The sequence below is a fragment of the Magallana gigas genome, chromosome 6, assembly GCF_963853765.1.
Source record: "Magallana gigas chromosome 6, xbMagGiga1.1, whole genome shotgun sequence".
Taxonomy (NCBI): domain Eukaryota; kingdom Metazoa; phylum Mollusca; class Bivalvia; order Ostreida; family Ostreidae; genus Magallana; species Magallana gigas.
In genome coordinates this window covers 25,457,369-25,481,421 of record NC_088858.1, presented here as the reverse complement: position 1 = coordinate 25,481,421, position 24,053 = coordinate 25,457,369, and the positions used below count along the sequence as shown (strand labels likewise).

Genomic DNA, 24,053 nt, shown 5'->3' with positions numbered 1-24,053 from the left:
TTCATGAAATTTTCAATGAAATTAAGAAAATATCTGTATATGAAATGAAAGGGAGACAACTCTTGCCTGCTGGCTGTTTGGCCTGAGAAACCTTTATGTCTCATACAGGTCATCAGAGTCATGAAGAGTTTCCTTTTTTATTCGAATTTTTACTAAATAATCTTTGAATTGTGAGAAAAAAAATTGAAGTCTTTATTTTACCTTGTTGTGTGACATTAAGTTAGACGCTATCAAACATCAGTTTCTGGACGAGATGCTAATTTGGCCTCCTCAAACATCATTTCTATTTTTTCTTCTTCCTGTAATATGCAATGAAAACTTTATTACAATGCAAACAATTCCCTCTCCACAATTTCTATATATATTTAATAGTTATATAAGCAAAATATCAAATGAGAAAAAATATCACTGAATCATTTTTTACACTAAATATATAATTTATATCCCAGAAAATTTTAGAAAAATATTTGATCACTTTATAAAATAATTAAACATAATTCACAATATTTACATTTTCAAATGTCTTTGCCTGTGATAACATTATGAATCAATTTTGAACCCTAAAACCCGATAACTTCATGAAACATAATTGACGAAAAATGGGCGTCTTATATAGCATAACCGAAAAATGGCATTGGCTGCACCGCGTAGTAATACATAGCATGTACTACATTAAAAAATAGTGGTTTTAAAATAATGTTGTTTTTTAATTGTAAATTTTAATTTTTAATTAGAAATTGGATATAATATAAATATAAGTAATAAGGAATCATTCTTTGAATATGAGGTGATAATTTCAGTCGGAGTGTGGTCAAATCTGTCATAAAGCCCTTCAGGCTTTATTGGATTTGACCACGCCCCAACCGAAACTATCACCTCATAATACTCAAAGAATGATTCCTTATTCCTTAAATATGTTCCATATTAAGTGTTAATTTTTAAACATGAATTCCCCACTTCCATCCTAACCCCACATCCTCTCTCCATACCAAAATATAATCCTTAAAAGGTTTTAAAACACAATGATCTACATGTGTTACCGGTACCTTCTTGCATTCCTGCAAGAATTTCTCCATCATCTGTTGATGCTGCTGGAAAAGTTTCTCTATTTGCTTTGATTGTCTGATCTTTAACCTTTTTCGCTCATCCGTGAACCGTTTAATGTTATTTTCACTTATTTCTTTAATACGTCTGCAAAAGAATTAATTACAAAAATTACAACTTCATGCAATTACAAATCTTTTTAATCACCCTGTCACATTAAATAATATCTAGATAATGTAATGCTTTTGTTATTTCTGGAAAAATAATTTAGTCCATCTCTTTCTTATTTCATAGCCTTGTGAGTACCACTACTTCAAATTTTATAACTCTGCATCTTTGGAACTGCACAGATAAAAGAAATGCACATCTGTCATGCAGATAAAATTTCAGACACATGAAATATACTGAAGAAGATCTGTCATATGACACAAATTATCATCAGTTCATTCAATTGACTTCAACATCCCCCATTACCTCTCCCTCTCTGCCTTAGCTTTGATTGTTTTATCATTCATCACAGCTTTACTGGACTCCATGGACTGCTTGGACTGTTTGACTGTCAACTCTTTTTCTTTTCTAAAAATATATCCCAAAATTAATAAATTAATGTAAAGAACATCAACATTAGGACAAGATAACATACAATAACATACCGGTACTTAAAACTACCTGCAATTGTTAACATTGGGGATCAGCACTCATCTCTATTTGAGATAACTGAGGACCAGCATTTGACTGTTATTGAGATATCTAAGGACCAGCACTCACTTGCGAATGAGAATGAAAAAGCAAGGACCAACACCTACTTTCCATTGAGATAACAGAGGCCAGCATTTAATTACCATTGAGATAACTGAGGATCAGTATTCACTTACCATTGAGATAACTGAGGACAGCATTCACTTACCATTGAGATAACTGAGGATCAGCACTCACTTACCATTGAGATAACTGAGGCCAGCATTTACTTACCATTGAGATAACTGAGGATCTGTACTCACTTACCATTGAGATAACTGAGGACAAGTAAACACTTACCATTGAGATAACTGAGGACAAGTAAACACTTACCCTTGATATAACTGAGGACCAGCACTTAGTTGCCATTGAGATAACTGAGGACCAGCACAAATTCACCATGAAGATGACTGAGGACCACACTCACCTGTCATTGAGGACCTCTAGTTCTTTGATCTGGTCCTGTTGAGCTGCTTCAAACAGCTTTTTCAGAAGCACATTTTGCTGCACCACATGATCCTTCAGTAGTTCATGTTCATCCTTCAGCTGTTTCTGGGAGATTTCAGACCACTCCTTGGTATGCTTGGCCACCACCTCTGAAATCTGATGTATACACAAACTGGGTAACTTTCATCTAATCAAATATTGTCAAAAATTTACATCACTGGCCAGTTGCAGATGGCCAGTGATGTAGGATGGCCAGTATATTCATAAGAACAAAAATTGTGAACACAGAAATAGTTTCTTGATAGCAAGCACACACATGTACTTATTTGCTCAATATTAGAATTAAAGTCCTTAAATGCAGAATAGGATATATCTGTACCTCTATTTTATGGTCATCAATTAAAGCTTTGGAATCTGTCACATCACTGAAATGGACAAAAAATAAATCATCATCTAAATAAATACCATTCCTTGACCAAAATCATTCAAATAAAAACAATTACCCGAGTAGCCTTCACATAAAAAAAAGAGCATCATACATAATGCATTCGAAAAATTTAGAACTCTTCTGACAGAAAAGACAACAATATTGTTGACGTCATCACCTCACTTTAGTAATTTCGTCATTCTGAAAGATCATATTCTTACAAAGAAATATGTCCGAATGTGTAGTATTTATGGTGGTCCCAAACATGTATTGATCACATAAATACCCTGTAAATAAAAGTCATTCAGTGAAAGATATTCTGCGACTAACCCTTTGTTCTTGCTTTTCTCGATGGCCGTCAGCTTTTTGTCGCGCGTTATCACTATCTTGTCCACCACCAGACAGTGCTGTTTGTGCATAGCTGACTTGTCCTTTTGATGTCTCTTCTTCATCACTTGTAGCTCCTTCTGCTGCTTCTTCAGAAGTTTCTGAAAGTTTTTGTCCGATTTCACACTCTCTCTTGTAAGGTGAGGGAAATTGGGGTCATCTGTTAAAAAAGAAGATATTGTTACATCAGTACACACTCTAGAATGAGTGGAATCAAACCAAGCTCTATGGATTTCCAAAAAACATTTATTAATTTAAAAAAAAAAAACCTTATGCAACAGTGTGCAGTGATGTGGTTATAGGGGAAACAATGAAACTAGTATCTCCTTTGCTCTCTAATTGGTAATTCTGTGCCTCACTCCCTTCTCATTTTTGTCTTTAAGATTTTTGAAAGTTAAAAATGTTCTCCCTCATTATGGCTCTCTCTCTCTCTCTCTCTCTCTCTCTCTCTCTCTCTCTCTCTCTCTCATATCCTGAACCTTACCTTTCTTTTCATCCTTTGTTTTGGCTTGCTGGTTGTTGGAGTTGACAGACAGTTGACCATTGGTGCTGGGTTTTAGTTCTGCTTTACTGGCATTCTTTGGAAGCACAGGGGCATCAGATATTGACTCACTATCATAGCCAAACTTATCAAACATTCTCTGCTTCTTGTCTTGGGGATTTGCCAGAATATCAGCTAGCACTGAAATAAATAAAACAGTATGTATAAGAAAACCTTAATACATGACTTAAAGAAATATTGTAAATGCATTATATTTAGCATGTACCATATTTCATGGCAATTAATCTTTCAACAAATTGAAGTGGATTTGAATTAATGTATTCCTAATGTATCTATCTATAAACATACATGTATATGTATGCCATTAAGCAGAAACTTTTTTCCACAGAAAACACAGCCAAATGCAATACATTTAATAGTACTTAATCAATGGAAACATGTTGCAATTCCAAACAAAGCAATAGACTTACATCCCACTTCCTCTGGTATGTATGTTTCAAGGATTATCCGACAGAAAATTGTGGGGAGGGAGAGGGGAAAGTTTCCTTCAGTCCTCAGTGAGATGTACCGATAACCTGACTGTAGCCCGTCCAGTGGCAGGATGCGCTGGCCAATCAGCTTCCCCGTATCTTCATACACGGCTATTCTAAGGACAGCTAAATCAGGCAAGACAACCTGTAAACAAAAATTTTTAAAAAACATTTAAATTCCTTTTAACATCCATGTGAATTCTAAATAATACTTAAAAATATTTATGTGAAGAGAATAATTATACTTCATAAGAAGAATGCATTTACTTGTATTTTTGGAAGATAAAAGAGCTGAAAATAATTGAGAGTATCATATGCATCTTTTTAAAAAGAAAAAAAGAAAGAAATATGTTTGTAAAATATATATAAATACAAACAATTCCTGTAAACGAGCATATGAAAAATTTCACTTCATGTTGAAATGAAGATTAAGAAAACACAGACTTTTACAACAACAGCTGATTTTTCTGATTTTGTTTTTGGTTATTCCTACCTTTCTGAAGACAAACTTCTCCTCATTATAGACAGGATTGAGTCCATTTGCTGGTACGACTTTTGTGCGCATCTCTTTCCGGATGGTGTCAGTGGCCAGTCCATACATGTCTACTTCCACATAGGTACCCACTTTCTTGTCCGACAAAAACTGTCCAGATATAACCTAAAACAAACATTGCATTTTTTATGACTGAATTATGCTCTCTTTTACATGCACTGATAACAGTAAAAGTAAAGTAAAACTTCAGTGTATACAATACAGTTCATATAGGTATAATGGTACATGTTGTCAAACTTTACAGCAAAGGATAGAGATCACTAGCCCACATACCAAGATGTGTTTGCAGCACAATATGGTATCCAATATGGTTATGCACACTAATGACTTGATAATTTGATGATTATAATGAATTTAATCATGAAAATAGATCGTGAATAAATATGATATCTACTATGTGCAGTAGTTTATCCCTGACCTTTCAGCATACACATGTATAAACATTAATTTGCTGTTTTGAGTCCACTTTGGTAACCCTAAGGTGAATTAAAAAATTTCTCTATCATCGACTCAAAACCATGGTATGCGACAATGGTTCAAATTTACCTGCACTGAACACTGTGCTGGAATGATTCCGTCGACAGTGCTCTCCAGAAATGGGTCAAAGTTTCTGTCCGGTCTCCTCATGAAGTCTGGTTTCAATAGAAATCTACAAAGTCGCAAAGTCTCCATCAGTGATACATACATTGTACATCCAAATACAATTTTTTAAAGTTTGTATTCATTGGAAAAGAGAAAATATACTATGCTCATATGGGAAAAAATTGTTATATGGACATATAGTAAATATTTTATTGAACTTTCAATACCCACTATTCCTTGAACTTACCCACAATTCCCATTGTACTCAAACTTTCCCTGATTGAGTTGCATGGCTAAATCAGGGGTCTGAAAGTTGAGAGCCACCATTTGACATCCAGCATTCCAGAAAAGCTGTCATTCAAAAGAGAAATTCAATTAAAACCATGCTGCCATAATTTCAAGCAATGATCGGATTTGTGTGTATAGACTTATTATGATAGATATTTTGAAATTTTAAAAAAATTACTTTATTTTTCTTGCACATTATTAAAAATTTTTTAGCAAATGTAAATTTGTCCTGATTGGCGTAGTTAATGCTGAGTTTACCTGGGGCATGTAGTTGCTCGAGTCCACTCGATGACCTCGGGGATATATCCGACTCATTTGGCGCTTGTTATAGCTAGGGAGCATTAAGGATTTCTCAACACAAAAGACCTTTGCTTATGTGATAAGCAGTGATATCATTTTTTTTATAACTACTGCCTTATTTTCAACAACCTACTCAATTACATCACCAAATGGAGGCTCATTCTCTACAAAAACTGATTGCATTTGCATTTCTAAAATAAACATGCAACAATCACAATATTTAAAACATTTGCAATCAAATGAATATTATTTTAGGCCATTCCAAATATTTGATATACAATTTTCCAATCAAATTCTTTTAAATAAGTTTTTTTTAGCCTTCAATAAAGCAACTTTACCTTGACCTTTAGTAACATTTGACCTTGAACCATGTATCAATTCCTCATAAATTTGGTGAAATATCCAACCTTTTTCCTTTAACTTTGAAAAGAATAAGTATGCTTCCATAATTCTTATGAAGTTATCATATCCAGGTTAATTGCCATTTGCAAAAAGCTTTTAGCGCACTGATAATATAATTTTGAACACTCTATAAAAACAGTTTCTTTGCTTTTAATGTAAAAGTTAAAGTCAATCCTTTTTTTAATGCCCTGTCTTGAAAGATAAATATTCTCAACCTTAAGAGTGCCCTGCCTTTGTATCACATCACAAAACAACTTCAGTACTCCAGCACAATTTGTCAAAATAACAAAGTATGGACCTGACAAGACAAACAGTAATCAAAGGCACAATACTGATTCTACAACTCAGCAAGCACACATCCAGGCTATACACACAATATATGTCATGCAAGGATACGCTAGAAGCTCTACACAAGTGTGCTTGATTAATCCAAACGCAGAATTCTCATTAAAAGACGACATTTGGTAACGGATATTGCGAGCTACAATGAAAAAAAAACAACAACAAATGAATGAAAGAAACTTTGAATCAAATAAACATGCAAATACTTCGCTCACTGGTATAAACATGTACATATATACTGAAGATAAATAATTTAAATGTAATATATAAAATGAATGTACAACATTGCATTTTTGTTAGCTTTTGGGTTGTTTCCCATACATCCAGCTGAAAATATCCTCACTTTGATTCATACAGGAAATTTCCAACATTTTGTTGAAAACATATCCATTATAAAAATAATACAGTGTACTTTTTAAAAAAATCTAGCCTTCTTTCATTATCAAATTTCTTCTTAAATTTTAAATAATTGTCCTATCAAAATCTGATATAAAAAAAAAATATCATTCTAGGATAAACAGCTACTTTAAAATTGATTTTTAATTAACTAAACAGCATCAGAGATGGTGTCAATGAGAGCTACAGATGAATTGCTATAATGAATATCAACTACACTTTTTGAAAAATTATATCTTTCTTATGTTTACTTTAAAACTTTAAGAGTAAATACATCAAACAAGCATGCCAATAGACAAAACAGCCAGTCAACTAAATGTATTACTATAAACAAGGCACATATTATATAACATGTCACATTCATTCAGTTTGAGTGTATTTGAATTATGAGCATGACGTTTGCATAATCAAGATCATTTTAAAATGTAATCATCCCCAGTAGGCCTACTCAAATATCTTTTTTTTGGCAAGTTATAAAAAAATGTAAACTGAGTTATTCCCCTTTTTTAAATCTCCCAATCAATTGAAAATACTCATTTGTTGCATTATACATGTATTTTGAAATTATTTGGCCTGAGAAATTAAAGAGTGACTATTTTTCCTCAGTCTTTAATTTAATGATTCAGTGTTAGAATGAAATAAGTCAGTATATAAGTGGTAGTGAAAAACATTTTGCTCTTTAACAAAATGAACCACTCAACATCAGATATGAGCTCTGTGAGAATGGTGAAATCTTTTGATGTTAATCAAGAATAAATTAACAAATCCCAAAAAAATAAACAATAATGAATCAAGGATTGAATCATGTAATCCACCCCACCCCTCCAAAGTAAAATCCTTGATCCACTCCTGTATTAGTTAGTGAGAGGAAGGATACTTGACAAGCTCTATTGCCTGAGATTTGAGGTATTGGAGTCCTACGTTTTCATTGAAGGATGACATGTGATAATGAACATTTTGCTCTGTAAAAAGAAGATAAAGAAAACAATTCAATTACTTGGATATTAATTATGAAATTGCTCAATCCATAGGAGGCAAAATGTCACTTCAGATCTAAAATCTCTATTTTGGGTCTTAAAAGTAACCTGAACACTGGTGTTCAAATTGCATCATTTTAGACTCTTAGAAAAGACAAAGCTATACCCAGCTTAATAAATATCATCATTACATAGATGATTTTCCGTTCAGCCAGAATTATAACAATCCCATCTAATGGTGCCTGACACATCTTGTTGTCTGGTATAACTAGGAAAAAAACCTTCTTTCATTCTCAACTGATATTTCTAGGTACCGCGTAATTCACATAACCATTTAACAATAGTACCTAATAAACCATGTATCCCATTGTTGATATACAAGCTTGTGTATTTAAACTATAGGTACTTAACACCAAAGCCACCATTAAATTGCGTACTTTTTTCAATTTCTGAGGTTTTCTCAAGTATCCAAATGCTAGTGGACAAGATTAACTGTAATCCTAACAACTGCTGAGGGAACGGGTGTGTCTTCATGACCTACCTTCTGCAACCTTGAAGCCCTGGAACTTGACGGGTTGAGCATAGTTGACCATGGATGACAGATAGGGATGGATGTTGGTGGTGGCTCTCTCATAATGGTAGGCAGACATCAAAGCAGCTTCCTCATCTGCTGTGAGGCTTCCCTGTCAAATAAATAAGAAACAGTTGTATATCAAGAGGCCATTGTACATCAAATATCATATGATAAATCAAAACATAATACTAGTATCATTATCCAAAAAGTCAACAGATATGCAAACCCATATGTGCATAAATGTATCGAAGTACAATTCTTTTCATCGAGAGAAAATGCAGCGATTTAGTGACATCCAACAAGAAAGAACTATATATGATATTAGTCAAATTTGGCCCCCAAAATTCGCTATTTTTAAAATGATTCAGGTACATTAACTTCTTGTGTTATTTTATAAAAGAGTTGACATGAAATATGTTTTTCACCCATTTATTTGATTTATATGCACTCACTGGCAGTATATGACGTCAGAAGTGACGCTATTTTTATAATTCAATAAAAATCACCCCAAAATTGACATTTTTCTTATCTTTTTTCGAATGGGAAATATAGAGCGACTCTTTGAACAAGAACGAACTTTTTGTCACTTATAAGTATTGGAAAAATACATCTTTGGTGAAAATATTTTGTTTGTTCAAGTAGTCGCTCAATGTTTCCTTAAAGAAAAACTGCCTCAAAACAAGCCGTTTTATGCTAAAAATGAGAAAATGGCGGGAAAAGGTAAACTTTATGATGTCATATTTTTAAATTGTGGGCACTAAAATCAAAATGAAAATTATGAAAAAACTTCAGATGTATATTTGTACAAATAAAACAAAGAATTACAGTAAAATGGCAATGTTCATTTTAGGGGGCCATTTTAGGCTCAAACCATATATAGTCCTTTAGCTAAAATATCTACAGTACTGATCAGACCCAACCTAACACCAAAGTAAACCCCAACTAAACCCCGGGTTTACTTTTGAGGTTTACTTGGGGTTTACTTTTTGAAAATTTGGGTCCAATCGGGGTTTACTTTAGGTTTACTTGGAAATTGCTTTTGCGGTCAACTGTAAGCACTGAAAAGTGAAGCAGACCTGCTTTCTGACTTGGTTTACTCTCTGTGTCCACTCTGGGTTTACTCTGTGTCCACTTTAGTAAACCAGGAGTAAACCCAGAAAGTAAATCCTGGGTTTCGTTGGGGTTGCTCTCTCTGTTAGATTGGGTCTGATAGGTACTGTAGTGACTTCAGAATTGTTTACTTCAATAATAAATTAATTGTTAATCAAAATGACTTATGTTACTGTAAAGGTGGTTATTTATGTGTTTTAGGAAATTTACACTAGTTACATGGTAGGCTTAAAACTGCTTAAATACCCCCCTGTGTATAGTAAAAACTTAAACAATCAATTTATACTATACAGTATGACTTGGTGGTTACAATGCTACATGTACACCTACATTCTGTAAACAGAAAACTGGAAAGTTGTGTGAAGTTAAACTGCCATTTACACATCAAAAAAGATGTTCAACTGTGCTTTCTACAACATATAACATTAAGACATGTATAGCCATATGAACACCCCAAACCTTTGAGTCCTGGTTTACTGAAGCCTCACCTTTTTACCAGAAAACTGTCGGAACGTCTTCTTGGCCAGACTGTCCTCTCCATCCATGCTGCTGTCCATGTCCTCACTCTTCCCAAGATGCAACTCTGGGTGGGCGTCGGTGTTGGTGCTGACTGTTGGGGGGTCAATTTCTGTAAACACAATTCTCTTTAAAACATGTTTTACTTTTAAAGTTGATGCAATGACTATGTAAAGTTCACATTATCAGGGTTCATGCCAATAGCCATCAGCTTCATTGAAATTTCTAAACAGGCACACGACAGTGTATAGCATGCAGCAGAAATTGCGACTTTTTGTTTGACCCATTCTCTATATGTGTACTTTATTGTTAGTTGAATAATTACCTTAAATATAAAATTAACCTCTTTAGCCCTGTTGTGCTTTAACGTCAATATGTCAATTTGTTCAATGAAACAAATAATTGGTAAACAAAACAAGAATGTAACTGGATGGGAGAAATAATGCTGGACCAGACCAGGATTCGAACCCACACCCCTTGAATCTCTAGTCAGGTGCTCTACCAATTGAGCTATCTGGCACCAGTATTCGAACCAGTCTGTTCAGTCATTATATATATATTTCTCCCTTCCCCTTATAAGTATAATCCTTTCAAAAAGTAATATAATTCCAAGCAAAATCTAAAACCCTTTGCAAAATAGAACAAGTTCAATAAATTTTTAATAAATAGCATTCATATATTGTCAATCTATTCACTTCTTAATATTTTCTAAAATAGCATGCATTCCATTTTCTCTACAGGTTCTATACATGGAATTTGAAAACATTAATACCGTTCATAAAAGAGACCCCCCACAGTCATATCTGAGCATAATCCAATTTCAGAGTCTTCACATGATGGCATTAATGAAGCAAATAAACTGATATTGTATACATGGAAATATTTGCCCCATTTAATTTTCACCCCTTTTGCCCTCATTGTCAGGGGGTAAATTTTAGGCTGGGCAAATTCAATCAAAGTTTAAATAATTGTGCTAATTAGAAAGAGTATATATTTCTGACTGTCTAGGCAAATTAATTCAAGAAGGGGCGAAACTATTTGCAAGTGTAGAAGGAGGGGAAAAAAAGTATGGGTTTTAAATAACCTTGTTTATAGTAGTTTATTTACTCTATTTTTAATGTAAGACCAATGGCACCCCACCCCAATGCCATGATCCATGACCCTGGGGTTATGAATTTTACAGTTTAGGAACATGGTTCCTTGTTTATCTAAACCACAGACTTTGTCTGTTAAAATATCAAGTAGTATTGAAGAAATTTTTTTTTTTAAAAATTCTACTTGTTCATTTTATGCCCAGTTTTACTCTCATTATGAATTTACTGTAATTAACGCTAAACCCTGGCGAGACAGTACGACAGACAAACACGAATAGCAAAAGGTCATCCGAGTATCTAGATGACCGCAATTTACTATGGGTAAATTCTAATAAGTTTTTTTTTCAAAAGCTAATGCATCTATACATGTATACATAAGCACATTTACATAATCATTCAATACACATTCAGTACATGTAGCTTTCTACATCTACTGGTTTTTTGTGTGGCAGGGGTTTATGTCTAAGCATTCCACAATCTCTAGAGGAGAGCATTCCAGAATATAGGTCATACACAGCATAGCATATATCAGAGAACAGGAAATGGATGTTCAAAGAGTTGGCTATCATAAGCTTCCTGGTGAAAAAAAAATCAAACATTCAAGTGACTGCACAGCAGAAATGACAGTTCTGATTATAAATCTCCAATCTCAGCTAAGAAATCAAGAAGAAGAAAAATCATGCTAGATAAATGGATATAAAATGGAGTACTTGATACAGTTCAGAGGTTAGATTCATCATCTTCAATGACCCAAAATATCATAAATATTGCCTCCCAGATGATTATGTTCCACAGTTCAATGCTGAAGGAAAATCGTAAAAACCTCCCCATATACAGATTCAGTTTCCAAAATAAAAAAAGGCTACTATAAATATGTATCATTCTTGTACACTCATTCAGACAACATGGGGAATCTAGGGGAGTAATCAAGAACAGCCAACTAGTTGCGATGCCTCGTGGTTATCTGGTATTTCCCCCTCCCCCTTCCCTTTTGACTGCAACAGAATTTTTTGTGCTGATTTTCTGATCCATTTAATAATTTTCTAAAAACATCTTAATACTGGCTCAGTAAAATCAAACTTGCTTTCATACAAATATAGATTAATAGATTTCAAGAAATATATATGTACATGTATAATGACAAAAGCAGATAATCCGTTGTTCTTGACCTTTGACCAGGTAGCTGTCCTTGACCTTTCCCCTTGTTCAACTAAACTTGACTGAAGGGGAGTGAGATGTCTTCACCTTTTTTTGGTGAAGCGGATCGAGTGTCTTCGGCTCGCGAATCTGAGCTGGACTGGTCATCTTCCGCTGCATTAATTCACATTAAGCACAAGATGTAAGCATGCTCTCTCATTTTGATTTCTTTAGAATCATCATTAAGGCAACAAAGTTTGACCATCGACTCCCAACAACAAACAAATTTCCGATCTTTATTGAAGGCAAAAACTTGATGCATTTAGTGTTTGATCTATATCTACACATTTAAATAGGGACTAATCAGACATCTACATGAACAATGTACTAAAATTATAATCATTCAAATACTTCTTTTTTTTTTTTAAATAGTTTGGTTTTTTTTCGCCAAAAACTGGTCTAAAAAAAGAAGCCAAAGGTGTTTGAATACAAAAAAATACTGTGTCGTTTAGAAATAGTGATAAATTACTTCAATGTTCTATATGATTATATATTTAAGTAAAACAAAAACATTGCTATAAATACATGTAGTGTGCATGTAGTATGTACTGAATCAAAAAAGGTGCATCTTCTAGAGATTAGATAGTAAAAAAAAGTATGAACCAAAAAAACTATTCACTATTTCATTTATCAGGTTATTCACAAATTCAGAGCTGGTCCATAAATAAAATGTTAAAAATAAAAGATGGAGAATTCTGGGATGGGTCATGTGACTGAAGCTTACCATTCATTGGCCCATCCTCTCCCTCAATGTCCTCTATGACCTTGTTCAGTGGGTCTTGATCCTGAGCCGACTCTTCTGCTGCTATTTGATACTGTCCTTTTATAAATAACTCCAACTGTCCTGTCAAAAAAATAAACGGATAACTGAATTTGACTTAATAGCTGCGAAATCTTTTTATCAGTAATGAAAACATTCAAAATATTCAACAAAACTTTATCATCTAATATTCATAAACAGGGTTGTCTCTAAAATTGAAGTAGAAGGAAGAAATAAAAAAATAGAAGGGGGGTCTGGGGGTCTTGCTTATAGCTTCATTATGTTGAAATGCAATAATAGCCGGGTAATTAAGGCATTATAGGCGGGGGAATTCCCCGCCTCTTGGGTCTTAGAGACAACCCTGCATAAATTTTCATGTGTACATGTATATAACATTTAGATTTCATGAGGTCATGCTTTTTAACTCACTTCTTTCTACTTCTGGTCGTAGCCTTTTGTTCTTGATGAGTATTTTTCCTTTGAGCTGATTGGGAGATGGTAAAGGTATAGCAGGTTGCAGCTGTAAGACAGAAACAAATACCTACATCAAATTTATTCCCTCATCTGTGTTTCTCACCTGGGGCCTAATTCATAGCATGATAAATTAAGAAAGGAAATGGAATAATTATCTTTTTTTCATTTAACTTGAAACTTTTTTCCTTTCATCAAATATTCAATATCTGTCTTGAATATTTCATAGAATTTCTATTAAACTGTAACATTGAGACAAAAAGCTAATTATTAAAAAATACAATTAACAAAAATACCATATATACAAAAAATACAATTTACAAAAACTGGTCTTACTGGGCAACTGTCCAATGGTTTCTTTAACAACATGTCTCCAAAAATTTCTTCACAGTATTTGGCCATTTTGTATTGTTGCGGTTTACTGAAACAAGAGATAATGTTTGTCCATCAAATGTTGCACTACAACACCTTGTCAATCAATAAGGATAGATACATACATGTAAGTATCACACATTCATTTATTAAGACTTAGTTTACCGTGAAATATTTTCTCAAATCAGCAGAAAATTACTTGATTATGATAGATATCATAATGGATAATAAGTATTAAGTCTAATAGGCAAAAAGATGTGCAATTTTGGATGAAAAATTACATTTTCTCAAAAATTTAATTCAGTTAACATTTAAAAAAAAGCTCCAGGCGGATTCGAACTCATGATCTGCGGTTCAGAAGCCCAATATTTTAACCACTGAGCTTCAACAATAGACAACCCAATCGAACGATATAAACAGTTTGACAAAACATTCAAATCCCCATCTTGTGACGTAGTGTCTCAAAAAGTATAAGTGTAGGTGTAGTGAGGTACCTTAAATGGAATTCAATACTTTACAACAAAAAACAAATTACATATCTTAATCTTTAGACAATATACATTTAAGAAAATAAATTAAATTTCTGCCTACGTTATACAATATATTGACAGTTATACATGTACCTACGTTATACAATATATAAACATAACTTGAGACAGTTTATCCCAAGTACTGGTAAAACCTGAAAACTTGAATGCTGAATAACCTACATATAACATAACACTACATGTGATACAGACCTGCAGTGATTTTCAAATGATAATATGACAGGAAACTGGGAGGTGATGAATGCTGTTTCTGCTATTGCCTGGATAACATCCTACAAACACCCATATACTTGGCATTGAAAATGTGGAGGTTTTAAAAGATACTAAAGTTCAACTGAATCTTTATCTGTTGAATACTTTAATAGTTGGATAAAAATTTTAAAATCATTATTTCAGGATACTTTATACAGGGAAATATTCGCCCCAATTTTATTTCGCCCCTTCGCCCTTGTTGTCAGCGGGCGAATTTAAAGCTGGGTTAATTACAATATTTCAAATGATCTCTCTTTAAAACAACTGTGTCTGTGCGAATTCAAGAGGAGGCAAACTGTTTGCAAGTGTAGAAGGTAGAAAATTACATGGGGTGAAAATAACTCTGTATACAGTATGTTATTTTGTAGTGGAGGGAATACATTAGACCCCACCATCACCAATATTTCAAATCACTCGGCTCAGTCCTCAACTCAAACCCTCAAAGGAAAAGTGCAATAAATTGAAAACTCAGACTTGAGGCTGAGTAATGACTTGAGGACTTGAGAACTTGAGGCTGAGTAATGACTTGAGGAAATTTGATGGAGGTGGGTACATGTCTCTGCTGAAAAAGAACTACCTTAAAGAGGATATCAGTACACATGGCCATTCCATGTGTGATAATGGGCTCCTGTTCTTCTTTGGTTCCATCCCAAATATCTAACTCTATACTCCTGTAACAAAAAGGGGTTTAATGATTCAAATAACAACAACAGAATACAAAATACTGAGTGGGGGTCTCTCTGAATAAGACTCAGCCATATGTATGGATTTTTATGTATATGGATATTTCAGGATTCTTTTTTAATCAAATGTGTTTTTATACACTTTATTAGACCAATTTTACAATAATAATGGTCCCCTTAGCCCAGAGGTCTTTGAGGTTCTTCAATTACAGCGGTAACTAATCAATCATTTACTTAAAATTTAAACAAGGGGCAATTAATTTCCAAATCTGTACCCTAATGAATCACCACTCACCTGCACCCTGCTAGCAGCACCTGTCTGTACATTTCTACAGAGGAGCGTCCACCGAACTGTCGTCCGGTCAGATATGTGTTGTGGGAGGAATTGATGAAGTAGTGACACAGGGGCTGATCCATGTCCATGTAGATGTCCAGCCGCTCTAGATACACGGGGGCATTCTCGTCTGACATCAGATAGCGACAAAACCCATCGGAACTTAACCATTCTGAAAGCGGAATTAATATAATATGGTATTACATTTACTCCTTCAAATCTCATTTAAGAATACCATCATTACAAAGGCAAATCACTGTGTGTATGAGAGAGAGAGAGAGAGAGAGAGAGAGAGAGAGAGAGAGAGAGAGATGATACTAATGATATGATATTTCTTCCAATGATTTTTTGAGGTACATGTACATAAATAACAGAGGTTATATCTCTCTCATTCCCTGTCAGTTCATGCAGGTCACTCTCACAGAATAGAATACTTACCATTCTTAACATATTCTGGATCTTTTTCATAGTTCTGGATAATCTGCAGAATTCTTTTCTTGTTATAATGTGGGAATAGGATTTCATTTAATCGGGGATCTCTCTGTCTCTAAAATAAAATACGTATACACATGTATTTTTTTTTCTTTCTTATGCAAGTATCTTACAAACACTTATGAACAAAGACATTAATTTTAATATCTTATAGTTACCTCATTGAAGAAATCTATTAATTGAGGTACAGTGAGATATGTTTTTGTGGCACTACCAGCTCTGCAAAAGAAGATCAAAAGGTTTCTGTACAATATTGTCTTTTATTATACTTTCACCTTAAATACTGAAATCTGATTAGTTTAGACGCAGTTGATAATCCATTCTATTACCCTCAGCATTAGCAATACACTTAGCAACGGGTAACACAACGAATTGTTACATGCACATAAACTATGCGCGTATGGTTCACCAAAAAATTCACATCATTCATATATAAAAGTAGCAAAGTTTTCTTTAAAACTAAGACATTCAGTATAATAAAATAAATAGTGCTTCCCTTCAGTTGACAATAGTTTTCTCGGGGTGTCAATTTCAACTCTTACCCTCCTAAACAGGCACTATTTATATACACCTTCAATGTAATATGCATTTAATTTCTAAAACATATAACAAAAATTTTTTTTTCTTGTTTGGCATTTGGAAAAATACAAAATTGCAGATATAAGTAATAAGCTAATGCGCTATAAATTCAACTAGAACTGTCCTAATGGGACTAATACCCCCGCTAGGCTAATTTCAAATGGGACAAATAATTGAATTGAATAATAAAGGTTTGGAACACATACAAAAAAAATTTCTAGAATTGTAAAAAAAAAAAAAATAGTTAACAAAGAAAAATTAAAATCAAAATTGTCAGAATTTCACTGTAAATACATATCTATAACAGTAATACTTTTACAAATGTATGTATTTGATGATATATTTTTTTAATTTAATTGATTTAAAGAAAAACCAACAAAATGACAATAATCCCTCCCTTTGCAGTGAATAGAAATACCAGTAGCCAAGCAATGCTCTTCTGTTGATAAAACTTTCAATATCTTTCTAATAAGAGTCTTGACAGATGCAATTAGTTGTTTCAAATTTTCCTCACTTTCTCCTATGGCACAATGGAACTCCATATCAGAAAATTGATCCCATAGGACTATGATTTTCTTTGATGAACTTGTTAAATTTAATAAACTCCCAAAACATTACCATAATTACCATACTATGTAAAAATATGTAAAAAAAGAAAATTTAATATTACAAACAATTTTAAAATTGCCAAAACACTACAATCATATTAGTAATTTTGAATTTCATTAAAATTAATGCCCAATAGGGTCACTTCATCAATTTACTTGACAAATAAATTTAAACAACCTCTAAAAATAGTTTAACTTCTTTATTAATAATTATATTATTTATTTCCTTATAATGATAGACCTTTTGGTTTACATGAAACAGTTTTAAAATAGCCCCAAAACCATCACCCACTTTACAGATTATCAATTTCCCCTAAACACATGCTCCATCTGAACCATGGCTCAGATAATGGCTCCCTTGGGACAAATGAATTCAGCCACACTTGTCTTTGATGTTCTTATTAGCTCCTAAGAATTTATCATTGACAAACAAAAACTTTGCATTGTCAGTTGATAGAACACTTATAAAAAATAATTTCTTTTTTATTAATTAAGACATAAAGACAAAAAACTCCATCTGGATGTATTTATATAAATATATTTTAGAGTGTTTTCTATTAATTAATTAATAAAATCTGTAAGGATTACCTCCCTTACTTTTCAACATTAGTGTACAATATATAGAATAAGGAAAATGAAAACTGTCATAAAATCATTAAATCTTGTCTGATCTTAAAAAAAATTCCAGGTGCACATCTTCAGATGGTGTTCAACATATGTACAAATTTTCAAACTGTTCCATGCAGTAATAAAAAATTCTATAGGGGGGACAAAGTTGCGTCTACAGACAGACGGACAGACGGACAGACGGACGGACAGACAGACGGACAGAAGGACAGGGTGAAACCAATATACCCCCCTAAACTTCGTTTGCAGGGGTATAACTAATCTAGTGTGCATATTTTATGACTCTCCCTTAATTAAGTGGATAGAAATAAAATACTGTAAACCAACTTTCATTCGCGTGCAAAAAATTCTCGCAAGGTTTGAGCCTCGTTGTCGCGAATATATCTCACCGCAAATAAAATTTTGTCATAGCCAAAACGGGTGTGCCTTTGTTTCGGTCGAGAAAGTTAGTTGATGCAAACCAGATTATCTCCTGTAAATTACAGATTAAAGTCGTCACGAATAGTAGTTCGTTAGTGCAAATACTGCTTACATTTCACGAAATAGGTCCTCTATGTCTGTCCTGGGGCAAATCTTGTGATATAATTCATAGAACTTGTCAAATGTAAAAAGTTTAGGATCTATCTCATCATTCTACAAATAAAAATAAATCATTAACAAATATAAACCGACAACTGAATTGTCTCTACATCATATTCAGTTGCAAAAACTTTTACATTCATTGTAGTTCAGTCTGAAAAGGACTTGAAAATTTACCATCAGAACCACTTAATTAATAAATATGATTTTTCTAGCCCCAAATTACATAAATTAAATATCTCAGTGAAAAATATCCCCAAATGTTTGAGATTTTTGATATGAATATTATCCTACATTTTTGTCCAGAGCTCTATTTAGCAAAAAATCAAAAATACATAGTAGTCTAACATTGGCAATAACCGTTTTTCAGCTATTGTTTATGTTACTGTGGGTTTGACAATAAATTATTATCAACCTTTCCTCCGGGTAAACCCAGGTCCATCAGACACTGCATGATCATCTTCTCTGTCTTTCCTGAGGCAAACGTTCTAGTGATGCTGAAAAGCCAAACATTGACTTAGATAAATTTCAAGCATGTTTGAACTTCATTAACATGATTAAAAAAAAAAATTTACATTTTCATAAATCTAGTTTTCTAAACTTGAGTTTAACAAATACATGTATAACAGATCTTAACATATCTGAAAGATCGTAAATAATTTATTTTTGAAATATTGAATTCTTCTAAACAATATCAATAGAATACTTCTTTGAATTGAAAAAGTCAAACAGCCTTCAAGCTTAAAAGGAATTTAAATCTGAAAAGTGATCAGGCCTAATACAGGAAAACAAGGTAATAAACAGCATAGCAACTTCTAAGAATCAACAATACAAAGGGCTCATGATGGTTGCCATTAATAATGGTTGCTGGCAGTGACAGTCTCATCAAAGCCAGTTATTGACTTGCCAGTGCATGTCCATTCCAAGGTCTGCAAGCAGCTATAAACAGACCAGAGGCTAATCTGGGCAAAAATGGATATGGATACACAGACAAACATTCTGTGTGGGTTTTTTGTTGTTTTTTTTCAAGTTTCGCCCTTTAGTTTATTGATCTTAGAATTGAGGCCCAAGTTGATGTAAATAAAAATTGACTTGCAGATGTCGCAAATTAGAAAACAATTTTCCTTGGCTGATGGGGGAGACTTGCTGTGTGAATAAGTTGAGAACAGTCAATAAATCAGGTGATTGTGGTTATTAATAGATTTTTTTCTAGCATTTTCACAATTGCTTTTCTGATTCCTGATGAAGACTGCTTTCTTTACAACTGCTCCTTCCAATTGTAAATGTAATGAATTGTGGGACTGATTGAATACTGATGATGAAATATGCATAGAATTTTTAAAATTTCTTTTATATTTGTATCCTTTTGCTTATGGGCAAAATCGATTATTAATAATATTTTCTTTCTGGTTCAAATTTGAGCTGCCTACCATATATCTAAAGCTATGGGTAGGTCAGTGGATAAAACAACCAAAGAACCACATGTATTTGTATTTGCTAGGAGGCTATTTGATTGCATCTTTAAAGTCAATGAATTTCAGTTGTATAGTTTGGACTGGAATATACCGGTATCTACACCCAATGAGCTATACTGTTCCAACATTTGGAGCATGGCTGGCATTATGGTAAATAGGCCTGATCAAATTAATTACCCACAGGACATGACTGAGTAATGGGCGATCCCAAAGGATATTACCTTATAAATACAGAATAATGATGGGTCTTAAGTTTTATGACCTGTAGAGGACAAGTTGCAACGTTTCTAGAAAGACAACAACAACAAAAATCCCCAATGACGCACCTTTTGACAGGAATGTTCCCCTTTGGATTGACCAGCAAGCAAAGCTTTAACCAGCTGAAATGCAGAGAAGGAAATCAATTAATAGGTGCCGATCAAAGGTTGGATATTCTTATTTTACATTAATGAGTTATCGGGGACCATGTTCAGTGAGACATGAAAGAAATTCAGATTGCAGACAATTAATACATGAGGAGTGAAAATCATTAATCTACGTTTTCAAAAATAAAATGAAATCCCAAAACAGCCGAGTTCATTTTGTTAATTAAATTCTGCAATATCATTCAGAGACATCTTTACAGGATGGATGGAAATGGACACAAAACTATATATAGAAATAACCTAGACTGATTAGAGTGCTGCTAGAACAAAATATCTCTTCTCAACTATTTCAAGCTTAAATTGATACTGTATACTGTGTTGTTGTAGAGTATTTTGGAATGTTTTCAAAAAAATTTCGGTTAATAAAAAGCCTGGTTTTAAATTAAAATTTTAATTGAGAGCAAAATAACGTGGTAAAAATCTCCTTGTAAACAGTACTGGTACTTCCTTTACAAGGTACTATTTTACTGGTTTCCAGTACATACATTTATACATACAATCATGTACCAGTACATGATCATTAATGTTGTAAGATTGAATCAGTTCATACAGTTGAACTTCAATATCTCGAACACTGATATCTCGAATACAACGGATATATCGATGTAATTTTTATGTCCCAACCACTAATTTTTTAAGTATTTTATCCTCGATATCTCGAATACACGGATATCTCAAAGTTTTTACACAGTCCCATCTAGTTCAAGATAACAAATTTTGACTGTATATTGGTACGTTACATAAAAAACTAAAGGCCCCAAAACTAGAGAAAATCTTGGTAAAATCATTCTAAACTGATAGACACTGTAAATGCCATTCAGACTCTGGGGGGAACTCTTGCAGTAAATTAAAAGATGCCCTCAATAAAGTCAATTAAATTATAAAGCTTCTAAAGCCTCCTAATACTTCATCAATTTCGAGCAAATCGTATTTCACCCTTTTGATGGCTCAATCAAGTTCCCTGACCAGAGTTGAGTGGGCTGATCATCCAAATGTTCAGATAATTGCATTAAATGGCCATATCAATGGTCCAAACATATCAGAAACACAGAACTTCACAGTGTTGGTGTGACTTAATCTTTTAGATTTCATACACTGAATCAATTATAATGGTTTTATTTGTTAATTATTAATTTTTTTTTATAAATTTCATGACTATTATGCTGCTGTGTTTTAAAAAAATCATTTCAATAAAAGAGACTTTAATCAAATTTACTGAGTTTAAGTTAATAATGATGTACGAAAAAAGTCTGCAATGTAATGCTTCCGAGTTTACTCATATAAACTGGGTTGGGCAGTTTACGCGTATTTAAACGTCACACAGTTAATAAAAAAGCACAAACCGATTCAACCAGTTTATATACGTAAGTATACCAGTAAAGTCTGTAGCTACTATTAATTCATAATAATTCAATCCTCTATCATTAAACACAGTATTTAAAAAAAATAGTCTTAAACAAAATTTTTGGCGCTAGCCATACATTCATCTTCGCTAGCCAAGGGTTTTCGGTCCACTTTGCTCCTCATAAACCCTTGGTGGATTTCATTACGAAAACTCAGTGACAACCTCCGTTTTATGATTGGCTGCAGCTGCGAGTAGCTGATCCAATCGCAGTGCTGGTAAATATAAACTTTAAAAGAAAACACAAGAGTGATCTTTGGTAAAACATGCGGTGCTTTTAACAAGTTGAGACACAAGTTCCAAGTATAGTGCTTCCCCAATGATGGTCTAACCAGATTGATTTAAAAACCTATATATTTTACTGGGACTGAACATAGTTCTACAAACTTGTCAAGGCTCGCGTTATAGCATGGGATGTAAACATGGCGAATGTAGAAGTTGCCTATCCTGTTAGTATATACGTTCCTGCTAATGATTATTACTTTTAAAGGTTCAATGAGCTGTGTTTTATTTAATTTCTTTGGTCCGCAATATTCACGACAACGATACCTGGTTTTATGACATAAAAGCTTTCATATAAATCGGCGACTTTTTTCACTCCAGGTACAGGTCCTTACAAAACACTATGAATAAACATTCCGTGCTTTCCCTAGGTTATAACTTAATTCATATTTAATCACATCGTTAATCATGTTCCGATATTTGGTAGTCAACATGTTTTCAAGTTGTATTAATGCCATAGTGTGTATGTAACCCGTTGTTTAATTCGATTAAAATGTAAATATGCAAGGGGGGCAACTCAAGTTGCTCGCTAGATAGCGCTACCACATCACCAAGTTTTCGTAATGAAATCCGCCAAGGGTTTATGGGGAGCAAAGTGGACCGAAAACCTTGGCTAGCAAAGAAGCCATGCATTGTGAAGTCAGCAAATAAGTTCATACAAATTTTTAAATTTTTATTTCCAAATACCCGGTACATGTATTTCAGAACTCCAAGATCCATCAAACATTCGCGACATTCCCATTTAATCTTTTTTAAAGAAATATTTTAGCTAAGATACAAAATCACCATTTAAAAAAAAAAAATAAAGTTGACATTTTCTTATCCATAATTTGTCTAACATAAGATTTTGAGAAATAATCTTCTGATTTTTCATCACACTTGGTATTTATAGCTGTTAATAAACTTCTTTTAATGAAATTGCATGCCTCTATGACTTAGAAGAATGGGTATATATCTTCCGCTGTCATGTGGCCTAACAAGATCACGACTGACAGAATAAAAACCCTCTTAGATCCCAGCAAAAATCATCTCTCATTAATCAAGCATCAAATATTTTCCATCACTGTCCATTCTTACGGGAAATTAATGCCATCTTTTTCCTAAAACAAATTGATCAGCGTTTGATCCCTGTCTGCCTCAGTAGCTGTATATGTATATGAAGAGCTAACAGAGACCAGAGTGCCAGAGGCAATGAGAAAAGCCGTTATAAACAGACCCTCTCAAGTATACACATATAAATATCTTTATTATTCGATCTTCACTGAATTTAATATCGTCATTATTAATATATATACCACTTATTGGTTTGGGATTTTCATCAAATCTTTATTAAAGCAAGTAATTGTTTAATGTTATTTATTACAATATTGGGTTTGAAAAGATTCCTTAGATCACCAGCTGACCATGACCTTTCTACTCTTTTCGTTCTTTGTCAGAAGACAGAATTGATGGGTGGGTGGGGGGGCTTTTAATTATCATGGATTCACATTGTTTGAACTTTTGAAACTTTGCAGCTGTCAAAACGACAATGGCTGATTACTGATGTCTCGATGAAAACTATTTTGAAGCTGGCAAAAAATAATTATTTGATCTGATGGCCAGCAAATCTGCAATATCAATCCTAGTGACAATATGTACCCATATGTACCTACAATATGTACCCATATATATATCTACTTACAATATGTACCCATATTTATGTACAATATGTACTCATATCTATATACAATATTTAGCCATATTTATATACAATATGTA

General features: G+C 33.4%; 1 protein-coding gene across 4 annotated transcripts in view; it reads right to left on the bottom strand.

The window, feature by feature from the left end:
* Positions 1 to 24,053, bottom strand: part of LOC105343409 (1-phosphatidylinositol 4,5-bisphosphate phosphodiesterase beta-4) — a 46,462-nt gene that overhangs the window by 3,273 nt on the left and 19,136 nt on the right. For 2 of the 4 annotated variants that reach the window (XM_066088749.1, XM_066088750.1), the window contains exons 7-33: positions 20,513 to 20,566; positions 19,127 to 19,208; positions 18,665 to 18,765; positions 16,477 to 16,537; positions 16,265 to 16,373; positions 15,788 to 15,998; positions 15,387 to 15,480; positions 14,750 to 14,829; positions 13,974 to 14,058; positions 13,596 to 13,686; positions 13,131 to 13,250; positions 12,455 to 12,520; positions 10,088 to 10,227; positions 8,457 to 8,598; positions 7,816 to 7,900; positions 5,757 to 5,829; positions 5,458 to 5,561; positions 5,175 to 5,277; positions 4,569 to 4,733; positions 4,016 to 4,220; positions 3,528 to 3,725; positions 2,987 to 3,203; positions 2,609 to 2,654; positions 2,210 to 2,385; positions 1,519 to 1,620; positions 1,047 to 1,191; positions 202 to 299 (exon numbers count right to left, since the gene is read on the bottom strand). In XM_066088749.1, the coding sequence (XP_065944821.1) occupies positions 231 to 299; positions 1,047 to 1,191; positions 1,519 to 1,620; positions 2,210 to 2,385; positions 2,609 to 2,654; positions 2,987 to 3,203; positions 3,528 to 3,725; positions 4,016 to 4,220; positions 4,569 to 4,733; positions 5,175 to 5,277; positions 5,458 to 5,561; positions 5,757 to 5,829; positions 7,816 to 7,900; positions 8,457 to 8,598; positions 10,088 to 10,227; positions 12,455 to 12,520; positions 13,131 to 13,250; positions 13,596 to 13,686; positions 13,974 to 14,058; positions 14,750 to 14,829; positions 15,387 to 15,480; positions 15,788 to 15,998; positions 16,265 to 16,373; positions 16,477 to 16,537; positions 18,665 to 18,765; positions 19,127 to 19,208; positions 20,513 to 20,566 (3,124 nt within the window). In that variant the 3' untranslated portion in view covers positions 202 to 230. Of the gene's footprint in view, positions 1 to 201; positions 300 to 1,046; positions 1,192 to 1,518; positions 1,621 to 2,209; positions 2,386 to 2,608; positions 2,655 to 2,986; positions 3,204 to 3,527; positions 3,726 to 4,015; positions 4,221 to 4,568; positions 4,734 to 5,174; positions 5,278 to 5,457; positions 5,562 to 5,756; positions 5,830 to 6,596; positions 6,682 to 7,815; positions 7,901 to 8,456; positions 8,599 to 10,087; positions 10,228 to 12,454; positions 12,521 to 13,130; positions 13,251 to 13,595; positions 13,687 to 13,973; positions 14,059 to 14,749; positions 14,830 to 15,386; positions 15,481 to 15,787; positions 15,999 to 16,264; positions 16,374 to 16,476; positions 16,538 to 18,664; positions 18,766 to 19,126; positions 19,209 to 20,512; positions 20,567 to 24,053 lie in introns of all 4 variants that reach the window. The other 2 variants (XM_066088752.1, XM_066088753.1) reach the window with 2 other exon arrangements.